General features: G+C 42.2%; 1 protein-coding gene across 1 annotated transcript in view; it reads left to right on the forward strand.

The window, feature by feature from the left end:
- The window catches only part of LOC137281501 (low-density lipoprotein receptor-related protein 4-like), a 32471-nt gene extending 19429 nt beyond the window's left edge, over positions 1-13042 (forward strand). The window contains exons 10-21 of the mRNA XM_067812759.1: positions 48-201; positions 485-607; positions 1477-1713; positions 2027-2198; positions 2282-2412; positions 4384-4540; positions 4966-5075; positions 8907-9029; positions 9235-9492; positions 9733-9801; positions 10124-10223; positions 10660-13042. Coding sequence (XP_067668860.1) covers positions 48-201; positions 485-607; positions 1477-1713; positions 2027-2198; positions 2282-2412; positions 4384-4540; positions 4966-5075; positions 8907-9029; positions 9235-9492; positions 9733-9801; positions 10124-10223; positions 10660-10852 — 1827 coding nt within the window. The 3' untranslated portion in view covers positions 10853-13042. The remainder of the gene's footprint in view (positions 1-47; positions 202-484; positions 608-1476; positions 1714-2026; positions 2199-2281; positions 2413-4383; positions 4541-4965; positions 5076-8906; positions 9030-9234; positions 9493-9732; positions 9802-10123; positions 10224-10659) is intronic.
- Positions 13043-13378: the final 336 nt, after the last annotated feature.

Consider the following 13378-nt stretch of genomic DNA (forward strand, 5'->3'; position numbering starts at 1 on the left):
AATCCTGTCCATGACATGATCTCTGAGAATATGTTCCTTTGCTTCAGGATATTATCTTGTGGACCGACAGGAACGATATGAACGGCATCCACATGGCCAGACTCGACAAGGAGGAGAAGATCCGCGGCATCCTACATCCCCATTACGGTATCGCTCAAGACCTTGTCACCTTCGATGTCAACAATCAACCCCTCTTTAACAGTAAGTGGCTATACTCAGGCACCAATTAAGCCTTGATCCAGATGTTGCAAACTAACTTTTTGCCTGTACGAAAACGGGACAAACAGTAAATGTTTCATACCAATACAACTTACCAGTCATATACATGGCGTTTGACCAGCTTTAATGATTTTAATGAAAATCAAGTATCATGGAATATGATTAGCATACTCATACTCATCAATGCAGTGTTAGACGAAATATATTGGCGTGTGATGGATTAAATAACCAACTGTGGGATTAAAGCAATCTTTGACGGTTTTAGGCAGTTGTCGGGAGGGTTCCAACCCCTGCAGCCAGCTTTGTCTGAGTGGAGCTGGAGACGCCACCTGGTGCACGTGTGGTCTGGGGTACCAGCTAGCAGAGGATGACGTCACCTGTATCTCAAGTAATGCAAGACATTTAATATCAAAGGCATAATAACTGAATATTTTGTATAAACAGATACCCATATAATTACGGATGTGTTTGGATGTTAAAATGGTTAATAAAGTGTCAGCGATCTCTAGTTAGGTTTGTGTAAGATAAATGGCGATCATGGGTTACTGAACATCATTTCCATCCTTCACCAACCCTACATGTCACGTCCTGCCTGGTGCTCCTTCACCAACCCTCCCTGCCTGGTGCTCCTTCACCAACCCTACATGTCACGTCCTGCCTGGTGCTCCTTCACCAACCCTCCCTGTCTGGTGCTCCTTCACCAACCCTCCCTGCCTGGTGCTCCTTCACCAACCCTACATGTCACGTCCTGCCTGGTGCTCCTTCACCAACCCTCCCTGCCTGGTGCTCCTTCACCAACCCTACATGTCACGTCCTGCCTGGTGCTCCTTCACCAACCCTACATGTCACGTCCTGCCTGGTGCTCCTTCACCAACCCTCCCTGTCTGGTGCTCCTTCGGGCAGCCTGACATAATGTGCAACACCAGTCAAACATTTACCATACACCAACAGGTGATAACATGATCGCGTCATGGAAGCTGCTTGTCGTGGTGCCATCCACTATCCTATATACAGTTTGTTGCACACATGCCCTGAAACGTTTTGTCTTAAAATCCCATCATGTCCTGGAAACGAAACAGGTTGATTGAAGTTCTAACGTGTTCAAGCATGCATGGCAATCATGTCATTCCGACTTGCCCAAAGAAACCGTCCACGGTTCTTAAAAGCTGAATGTCACATACTCCCATGCTCATAACAACGCAAGTTATGACAAACACACGTGACTAGTAATCTGACGTGTTAGGTTATACTTCACAGGTATAGCAGGAAACAACTTCCTGTTGGTGACAGACGCCTACCAGAGACAGGTGTTCCAGGTGAGCTCCAGCAACGGGGTTGTCCATGCTATCCGCCACTCCACCAGGCACTCGCCCATCGCTATTGGCTTCGACCCCATCAAGATGCGCCTCTACTGGTCTGACAACACAGTCCATATCATCAAGGGGTCCAATCTGGACGGAGACTTCGCTGAAATCGTCGTTGGAATGGATGACGGTAGTGTGTTGAACCAAGTAAAGCTAGCATCAGACCACGTCTACAGCATTGTACACACATTACCTCCTGCCCGGGAGCATGTGCTGCTACTACAACTATTTCAAAACTGTGTTGTACATTTTACCGCCTCCTTGGGTTAAAGTTTTGCATATAATTAAAATAAGCAAGAATTGGCATCGGGCTCAAACTTGAGTGCAATCACACACCAGTCTATTCTAAACAGTAACAAAAAACGCATATTCGCAAATTGTTTGTTGAAATGAGGTAATACCAACACATTCGTCCAATTCTTACCTCCAGTGACATGTTGTAGGTGCGGTAGTGGACGGCCTGGCAGTGGACCATATAAATAAACTTCTATACTTCACCGATGCCGGACATAACCTGATTGGAGTTGTCTCCCTTACAAACTATACCCACCGCAAGGTCCTGCTGACGGAGGATGTTGACGAGCCGAGGGCAATTGCTCTACTTCCTCTGGAAGGGTTAGTAGCTAAGCCGCTTCTTCAACTTCCGTGTCTCGGGATACCTGATGCTGACGGCTTGACATCTTCATTTCTGTTTGCAGGACATTCTTCTGGACAGACTGGGGTGTAGAGCCACGAATTGAACGGGCATCCATGGATGGATCAGACCGCACCACGTTTGTCAGTCTGGACAAGAACTCTTGGCCGAATGGTCTCGCTGTGGACACCAAGAGTAGGTCCGATGAATAAACAAAGATAAACACGGGTCATGTAAAATGTGACTTGACATGCACAAGGGACGCGGTCGTATGGTGAACTTCAGATTGGCAGCTACGAATGTCTGTACTGAAATGTAACCTGACAAAAATTAGATAGCTCTTCTGTCTTCCAGATCGGCACTGATCGACTCTATGAGCAAAGCCACATGGCATGACATCAGATACCTTTGCATTTTTGATTGATTTTCTTCATGCTTTTTTTTCAAAAAGTCGTAACAGTATTGAAACACCATGTTACACTCAGCATTGTTATTATGGTAGCTTATGCTATGTTTTAGTATTCAGACTGGCAACAAGGAAACTGATCTGTGTAGAGATCGGTTTATGGGTAACGCATTAGACTTTCTGACACACGTTCTTCCTCAACTGTTGGCAGTGGGACGCAACTGTCCGTTAGGCGTTCCAGAGCAGATCTCGAGAACAGTCACAATCTATATTCACTAAATATGGCACATGGTGAGGTCTTACGATCAGCAGGGCCTTTTAAGACTTCATTTATTTTAAGAAAGGATCGAGGTCCCATGGCAACCGTTTTAACTTTGGAAGATCATGGCGGTAGTGCTCATTTCCGGAAAAGCCCTTGAAACCGTCATTTTTAAAGAAGGTGTTTCTTTCGAGTTTCCTGGCCAACAACTACAAATCTCTCTATAAAATGGGATTTTGGTGTTATAGTTAAAGTTTAAATTATTACTTAATCCCTGGACTCAAGGGAAGGCCTTGGCCTCATTTGTGGTTCAGAATTAACAGATTATTAGTGATCTCTTAATGAAGCATTACACACATTTCCCTTTTAATGTCCTGTCTCAGTTCCTTGCAAATGTTTCCCCCTTTAGAGAAAATTCAAGTTGGACAGATGACCTACGGCATGTTGCATTAGAAATTATGTTCACCGTAAATTAATTGCGACACAATTAGAAAAAGCGAAAAACAAAGCTACCGAATGAAACATTCACAGGAGATTTATCAGAATGTCAGATTGTGAGGAGAAATGCATGATCACTAGTGTTTGCCTTTCCTTTTACACAGTGCAGTGGCCAAGCAAGTAAAATGAGGTTTTGTTCAACACCTACTGCTTGCATACTACATGTCCGACCATCCAGGATGGTCTTTTTAGGTTTTTCTAGGCACCGTGCCACCACACATTATAGGGAAGGTGAAGAGTTAGAGTCATATTAAAGTTGTTTTATGGTTATATATGCAGGATGGGATAGATGCAACATCTGTAAACATTGTTACTGGAGTTATATTATAATGAGACATGGTACAGCAAATACTTCATCGACAACAAAGGTTTCTAGTGGTAGAAATATTACTACACGAGACAAAGGCAACCGTTTATTTCAAAATTGTCGACATTGTGACGAATTCACCGTTCTGAAAGTGTTATGATAAGAATGGTGTTCAACGATTGCTTTGGGCACTCAGTGCATTTCAGTGATTTAACGATTCCTCACAGTCAATCCTGACAAGGAGCAGTATCCGTTGGCCTCCTTTTACATAATCGTCGCCATCCACAGCATATTATTTCTAAACGAAACATATGGCTGTATGGGCAGACATTTTATGTGGTAGGTGTTGAACTCTTATTCTGAGCCCCCTATAAGACTTGGCATTCAGACTGCAGCTGTGAAATAGCTGCAAAGAAATAGCAAAATGTTTATAATGAAGAAGTTGACATCCATGATAATTTGCCTTATACTTGAATTCTAACTTCCCTATGACTCTCAAGAACTTCACATAGATGACTATAACGCAATGTCATCTTTGCTGCTGCCTAGTGTGGATATGTGTACAATGTGTTCATGACGGACTTGTATTCCACCCCTTAAAAAACAACAAACATACACAATCAGGTGGTGAGACTTTGCCTCCTTCTTCATGCAGTATAGTCAACGTTTGAAGAACGCTGCTTATTCCTCTAACAGGTAGACGCTTGTTTTGGGTGGACGCACAGTTTAACACTGTGTCAGTGATCTTCCTTAATGGCACCGGACAACATGTTTTGCTTAAAGAGGATGTGGCACACTATTTCGGGATTACTATCATGGGGGACTACCTTTACCTGACAGACTGGAAGAAGACGTGAGTGGTCTCTGCCTCCAGTCACTAACTGTCCTATACTATCATTTAAACGTTTAAGTCCAAATTGTATTTTACAGATCTATTCGCTCTAGATGATTTGTATGACATGGATAACATATCTATGCACTGTTAATACATTAGCAACTAATACTGGAAGGTTCACAATCAGGACGAATACTCTCTAAAACAAGGGATCAGAGGATCCTGACTTGAGGACTTGGAACCCTTCAGGTTACACACACACGCAATGGTTCAGGCACACAGAGATGCAGTATTTTTGCAAGAACTGATTTTACGCTCAATAAATGGTCAAAGTAATCACTGTCCAAGCGTGTGTCCCTGACTCTGACACAGATATCTGGCTACTGCTTGTAGATATGTGTTCCTGTAGTTCCCACAAACTAATAACAACTGTGACCTTCCAGCTACATATCCCGGATGCACAAGGAAGGAGGCGCTTTGGAGGAGTTTGGTACAGATTCTTTTACCAAACTGTACGGCATCTATGGCTTTAACAGGACAGAGGTCGTGCTGGGTGAGTCTCCTTGCCACATGCACGTTACTATGTGTTTACTGTGGAATGTGAGGTTACAGTGTGTGTACTGCGATGTGTGAGGTTACAGTGTGAGTACTGTGATGTGTGAGGGTACAGAGTATGTACTGTGATGTGTGAGGTTACAGTGTATGTACTGTGATGTGTGAGGTTACTATTGTTTACTGTGGAATGTGAGGTTACAGTGTGTGTACTGCGATGTGTGAGGTTACAGTGTGTGTACTGTGATGTGTGAGGGTACAGAGTATGTACTGTGATGTGTGAGGTTACAGTGTGTGTAGTGTGATGTGTGAAGTTACAAAGTATGTACTGCAATGTGTGAGGTTACAGTGTATGTACTGTGATGTGTGAGGTTACAGTGTGTTTACTGTGGAATGTGAGGTCACAGTGTGTGTACTGCGATGTGTGAGGTTACAGTGTGTGTAGTGTGATGTGTGAGGGTACAGAGTATGTACTGTGATGTGTGAGGTTACAGTGCATGTACTGTGATGTGTGAGGTTACCATGTGTTTACTGTGGAATGTGAGGTTACAGTGTGTGTACTGCGATGTGTCAGGTTACAGTGTGTGTACTGTGATGTGTGAGGGTACAGAGTATGTACTGTGATGTGTGAGGTTACAGTGTGTGTAGTGTGATGTGTGAAGTTACAAAGTATGTACTGCAATGTGTGAGGTTACAGTGTATGTACTGTGATGTGTGAGGTTACCATGTGTTTACTGTGGAATGTGAGGTTTCAGTGTGTGTACTGTGATGTGTGAGGGTACAGAGTATGTACTGTGACGTGTGAGGTTACAGTGCACGTACTGTGATGTGTGAAGTTACAAAGTATGTACTGCAATGTGTGAGGTTACAGTGTATGTACTGTGATGCGTGAGGTTACTATGTGTTTACTGTGGAATGTGAGGTTTCAGTGTGTGTACTGCGATGTGTGAGGTTACAGTGTGTGTAGTGTGATGTGTGAGGTTACAGTGTATGTACTGCGATGTTTGAGGTTACTGTGTATGTACTGTGATGTGTGAGGGTACAGAGTATGTACTGTGATGTGTGAGGTTACAGTGCATGTACTGTGATGTGTGAGGTTACAGTGTATGTTCTGTGATGTGTGAGGTTACTATGTGTTTACTGTGGAATGTGAGGTTGTAGTGTGTGTACTACGATGTGTGAGGTTACAGTGTGTGTAGTGTGATGTGTGAGAGTACAGAGTATGTACTGTAACGTGTGAGGTTACAGTGCATGTACTGTGATGTGTGAGGTTACCATGTGTGTAGTGTGATGTGTGAGGTTACAGTGTATGTACTGTGATGTGTGAGGTTACTATGTGTTTACTGTGGAATGTGAGGTTACAGTGTGTGTACTGCGATGTGTGAGGTTACAGTGTGTGTACTGTGATGTGTGAGGGTACAGAGTATGTACTGTGATGTGTGAGGTTACAGTGTGTGTAGTGTGATGTGTGAAGTTACAAAGTATGTACTGCAATGTGTGAGGTTACAGTGTATGTACTGTGATGTGTGAGGTTACAGTGTGTTTACTGTGGAATGTGAGGTCACAGTGTGTGTACTGCGATGTGTGAGGTTACAGTGTGTGTACTGTGATGTGTGAGGGTACAGAGTATGTACTGTGATGTGTGAGGTTACAGTGCATGTACTGTGATGTGTGAGGTTACCATGTGTTTACTGTGGAATGTGAGGTTACAGTGTGTGTACTGCGATGTGTCAGGTTACAGTGTGTGTACTGTGATGTGTGAGGGTACAGAGTATGTACTGTGATGTGTGAGGTTACAGTGTGTGTAGTGTGATGTGTGAAGTTACAAAGTATGTACTGCAATGTGTGAGGTTACCATGTGTTTACTGTGGAATGTGAGGTTTCAGTGTGTGTACTGTGATGTGTGAGGGTACAGAGTATGTACTGTGACGTGTGAGGTTACAGTGCATGTACTGTGATGTGTGAAGTTACAAAGTATGTACTGCAATGTGTGAGGTTACAGTGTATGTACTGTGATGCGTGAGGTTACTATGTGTTTACTGTGGAATGTGAGGTTTCAGTGTGTGTACTGCGATGTGTGAGGTTACAGTGTGTGTAGTGTGATGTGTGAGGTTACAGTGTATGTACTGCGATGTTTGAGGTTACAGTGTATGTACTGTGATGTGTGAGGGTACAGAGTATGTACTGTGATGTGTGAGGTTACAGTGCATGTACTGTGATGTGTGAGGTTACAGTGTATGTTCTGTGATGTATGAGGTTACTATGTGTTTACTGTGGAATGTGAGGTTGTAGTGTGTGTACTACGATGTGTGAGGTTACAGTGTGTGTAGTGTGATGTGTGAGAGTACAGAGTATGTACTGTAACGTGTGAGGTTACAGTGCATGTACTGTGATGTGTGAGGTTACAGTGTGTGTAGTGTGATGTGTGAGGTTACAGTGTATGTACTGTGATGTGTGAGGTTACTATGTGTTTACTGTGGAATGTGAGGTTACAGTGTGTGTACTGTGATGCGTGAGGTTACAGTGTGTGTACTGTGATGCGTGAGGTTACAGTGTATGTACTGTGATGTATGAGGTGACAGTGCATGTACTGTGATGTGTGAAGTTACAAAGTATGTACTGCAATGTGTGAGGGTACAGAGTATGTACTGTGATGTGTGAGGTTACAGTGTGTGTACTGTGATGTGTGAGGGTACAGAGTATGTACTGTGATGTGTGAGGTTACAGTGCATGTACTGTGATGTGTGAGGTTACCATGTGTTTACTGTGGAATGTGAAGTTACATTGTGTACTGTGATGTGTGAGGTTACAGTGTGTGTACTGTGATGTGTGAGGTTACAGTGTGTGTGCTGTGATGTGTGAGGTTACATTGTGTGTACTGTGGAATGTGAAGTTACATTGTGTACTGTGATGTGTGAGGTTACAGTGTGTGTACTGTGATGTGTGAGGTTACAGTGTGTGTACTGTGATGTGTGAGGTTACATTGTGTGTACTGTTGAATGTGAAGTTACATTGTGTACTGTGATATGTGAGGTTGCAGTGTGTGTACTGTGATGTGTGAGGTTACAGTGTATGTACTGTGATGTGTGAGGTTACAGTGTGTGTACTGCGATGTGTGAGGTTACAGTGTGAGTACTGTCGTGTATAACCTGGTCGCAAATGTGGATGTGCATGGTCGTCAACGAAACGGTTTGCACTATTGTGATTGTTAGCGGAGAAGTGTATGTAACGTGGTGGCTGATCCGGGAGGGTGTGTATGTTGTATATTGTCATTCCCTTGAGGGTGCGTATATTGTTATTACCAGGAGGATGTGTATGTTGTTTATGCAAGTTGTTGCAATATGTCGTTAGCTAGATATACCCAAGTGTATATTGTGGTCGTTAGCAAGATATACCCAAGTACATATTGTGGTCGTTAGCAAGGTATACTAAAGTGCATTTGTGGTCGTTAACAAGATATACCCAAGTGCATATTGTGGTCGTTAGTAAGGTATACCCAAGTGCATATTGTGGTCTTTAACAAGGCATACCCAAGTGCATACTGTGGTCGTTGACAAGGGCTACCAATATGACGAGAGCTGACAATGTACATACCGTCGCGTCTCCCGAAAGGGAGGTAGCAGTGTGTATATCGCGAATGTTTTCTAGGCCATTGCATGTGTTGAAATGACTCAGCCTGATGGTGTAATAATTAGGGAGACCATTGTAATGATCGGTGTGTCAGTGTGCATCTTGAAGAGGATTCTCATCAGCCTTAATGTACATTATAACACAGTATGACCATTCCCTTTTAGGGTGACTATAAATACATTGTTGTGTGCATTAACGACAGGCAACAGTGTGTGTATCTTCAAAGAGTGCCAGCAGCTGTGTTTGCCCCGCCCACACAACATGTTCACCTGTGCCTGCACGGAAGGCTTTCGTCTCAGTGATGATAGAAGGACCTGTATTCAAGGTAGTTTCTCTATGGTTCTGAAAATCAGATTACCATGTTAACATAGATCGGACGGAAGATATTAATGCACAAGTTAAAATAAAATTATTTCACAGTACATTACTTTTTAAAATCCACATATTTGGAACTAATATAAAGTATTTTGGTTCATGTTATGTTCCTGGTGTTGCACAATTTGTACATTTAATATTCTCCGTCTGCATAGAAACGACTCCAGCACCTGCAACAACACGGGTCACCACCACATTCACAACAACATCACCAAATGTTGCTACAGATTCAACGACAATTAGAACTACTTCACCTTCCATACAAACTACCTTGATGTCTTCGCCATCTTCCGTGACGTCGTTATCCTCCTCGACTATAGCCAAGTCTCCAGTAACTAGTGTAATACCAACGGTGTCCCCGAGTCCCTCTAAACCAACGCCTAAGACTTCTACATCACAGAACTCAACCACAGGTGAGTTTGTACGCAAGTATGCCATATAGAATTTAATCCTCAAAAGGATAACATATCGTCACCAGGGCATGGTATCGACCACGTACACGAGATCAAAGATATGCTATACTCTGGTTTATGCGATCTAGGCTCTCCGGAGAATTGCCACGCAGTTCTGAAATCATTTGACGGCATTATTATTCACAAATATACAGTCATGTAAGGACATCTTTGCCTAGCAATTCACTGAATTTGTTTCAGGGACACCTGCGAGTAAATATCCCACTACTGAATATCAGGCCCATCCATCGGTTGCTCCAGTGTCAAGCAGTAAGTCACAAGTACACAATCCTGGGACAGTCGTCCCCAAGGCAACGAGTAAGACAGCTCCCTATACATGTAAACACCTTCGGAACTCTTGTCCCAAGGCAGTGAGTAAAACAGTTCCCTATACATGTAAGCGCTCCCGGAATGCTCATCCACAAGGCAATCAGTAGGTCAGTTCTCCATACATGTAAATCTTCTCTACATGTTAAGACATACCATATGCACTTTGATTTCTTAAGAAATACATTAACAAACATTTTAGGTGTGTAACAGAAACGACATGTGTTCGCCAGTCAATATACACATATCATCAACTATTTTGCAGCTCATTCAAGGTTATCATCAGGAACGGTGGCCGCCGTTGTTATCGTGGTCCTCCTGGCCTGCATCATAGCAACGGTCGTTGCTGTGGTTATATATCGCAAGTACGTTCATACTTGTAGTGTAATGTTGGGGTGGAGTAGGGCTTGTGGGAAGAGGATAATATTTTAAAAAGACATATGCAACAGTGTGTATTGTCCAAGTGACTGATGCATTTTTATGTAGGAAAGGAGAAATACAGACTGTCAACAGACGTGGTGATAGGAAGACGCCATTTGTCTTTATTACGTGAGGAAGACATAAGTCCATGTTCTTGTCAGTGCGGAATCTAATTTTCCACGTAATGTAGACATTATATTATCGTCTTGGTGTTGCAACTATACCTTTAAACAGTGAAGCAGAAGCAGACATTGCCATCATTGGTCCTGAGACGATTATTGCTACTTTTGACCTGATGAATACTTTTTTTACCGCCCTCTTGAGTTAAATGAGCTCCATTTAAACCTCCCCTACTAACGTGCTACTTGCTGCTGTCGACAGACACCGCCAGTACAAGATTCCTCACGGCAAGCTACTGGAAGACGACCCGCATCGAGTGGACACCTTCTACCGCATCACCTTCCCCGACAACAACAAAGACGAACCTGTCATGATGGATAACGGCATAGAGAACCCCGCCTACGACTGTGTCAGCGACGAGGACGGGGACAAAGACGCTTACAACGTACACTGAAGACATTGAAGTAACCATACTGTGGTGTATCATTAAACATTGTCATATTCCAGTTCCCTCCAGGAATACTTTGATATGTCACCATCAGCTTATTTATTGGCCAGTATGAGGCTTTGCTTTACCCGTGTAAGCACTTGTTGAGTACTTGTATATACATCATGGAAGCAAATCACAAAAGATAATAATGTTTTGGGTTATATCACAGTTCGCAGCCACTTACAATAGAAAATGATTAACTACCATGTATTTATTGAGTGTAAGTTGTCATCATCGTGTCCATATGATTTGGGTGGGAATCTGCCATTTAATTACACGTCTCCCTTGAAAAGATGGCCATCATGCTATGCTTCCATGGTGACAACTCGGACAGAGACACCAACTTGGAGAAACTTTGGTAGGGACTGTTATAGATATTGGAAGCTCTTTAGGATACAGATATTCTTCTCGCAACGGAGAGAACAGATCACTCTTGCACCCACCACCCGTTTTGTATATTTGCAAATTTCTTTTTCAAACGTTTTTGGGAATGATGAATGATTTCCAAAACATCTTAGGTATTTTTTTTAAATATTCATCCCAAAACTAAGCAGCAAGAGTAAGTTTCTGTCTGTGGAGAAATCCAACCAGTTGGACATAAAGAGTTGAGGTGGTCGGGAGAAGCTACAGCTAGATTTCCTACTCGCATCAACAACCTACTGGTGGGGAAAACAAGCTTCGTCCTTCAGGAACATGTTCTTATCTGAGCTGTGAGTACCTGGCAATGATAAACGGTCGGGTGAGTGTATAGCGCACCACTGCAAGAATCACCATAACACATCACTAAGATATCAAACCTCATAACCTTTAGGCACATTGACAGTGTGTGGACCGGCCATCTGTTGAAGAAGGGACAAAACGTCCGCGTGCCCGTGTCTTGTAAGCACTTAGTTCCGTAGTGATCAGTCTGATCGTATCGTCGCATGATACACAATCTGCCTACCGATGGGGTTGATTACGACACTGTATATAGTTGAAGGTATGCATGTGTATGTTCTTTAAGTTTTTGAGCATCATGACAGTGATAATTGCCCATATATTTACAATTACTGCGGCTCTGTGATGTATACAATCTTTTCTTTCTTTGAAAAACGGACACTTTGAAATCCCCTTTGAAAGACCACACACATTTCCTTCTTAGTCATAATGGGATTTGTATCAAGGATTTAGGTTATCATGACACTTTGTTCACGATTTGAGATATCACGGCACATTTGAACATAAACATTGAAATATCACGACACTTGCACGATTATTGAGATATTACGGCACTTTGATCATGATCATTGAGATATCACGATGCTTTTAACACGGTCAGTGAGATATACGACAAAATGTTATGGATGTCAACTTCTGTGTTGTTTTCACAGCGTTTCTGGGCCAGTGGTCAGTAGGATATCACGACACTTTGAACATAATCATTGAGATATCACAACACTCATGACCCAAAAAAAGACAGAACATCATTCGATGTTTTCTCAACCCCATGTATCATATTTGATCAAAAATATCATACCGAAATAGAAGATGTGCAATGAAAACAGGAGTTTCTAGGAGCGCCATCTTGGGCAACATGTGCAGAGCGAATCGCTCTTTATGGACAGTTCATCCTGCTTGCATATTAATGCATTACATATGGTTAGGAGCAAAAGAAACTATACCTCTAAATATTCTCCATCTTTGTTCTTCAACCAGATTTCATCTACTGAAATATAATTTGGTTATAATTCTTTGCACAATACACAGTTACCGATTGGTGTCAATTGCGATTGATCTTTGGAAGTGAAAACTTCTTCTAGACACACATGTACATTTAAAATAAAGTAAATATTAAATAAATTACGTTTCATGTAGATATTTTCCATGTGTCTGCACATTTGTCATTTTCCAATGCATTTGTATGAACCATTTTAAGCCACAGATTTCATTTTACAACCTGTTCCAGGAAAGAAGGATATCTGAATACGCATAATCAGTCTTGACAACAGTTCAGTCAATATTTAATTACATTAAAAAACTCGGTTTACTTTCTTTTGCGACTAAGGTTAGACGTTTAGTAATGCCGAAAATGTATATAAAGGACATGTCCTTGCTTGTATACACCAACAACGGCTACTTGTTGAATGTAATCGTTTGAATAAATAATGAACTAAACAATTGTTGTTGTTTTTCTGTCATCAGTGCGTGAAAATCCGCTAAATAACCCAAAGGGAATAATGTGATTATTTGACAAAGATGGGTGTTATCAACGTATTAAAGATCAGTCAGATCATAGAGGTGTTATCAACGTCAGTCAAGTCAGAGAGTGTTATCAACGTATTATCAACGTCAGTCAGATCACATGGTTTTTATCAACCATTTTGATGAGGCCCGTATTACCTAAGTAATAGGTCTGCTGATAAAATCAGTGTTATCACTGTATCAAACGTCAGTCAGTCAGGTTGATGCTGGTTTATATACGACATCTGCACGTAAACATTTAGGCTTTTA

This window comes from Haliotis asinina, chromosome 4 (assembly GCF_037392515.1).
Source record: "Haliotis asinina isolate JCU_RB_2024 chromosome 4, JCU_Hal_asi_v2, whole genome shotgun sequence".
Taxonomy (NCBI): Eukaryota; Metazoa; Mollusca; class Gastropoda; order Lepetellida; family Haliotidae; genus Haliotis; species Haliotis asinina.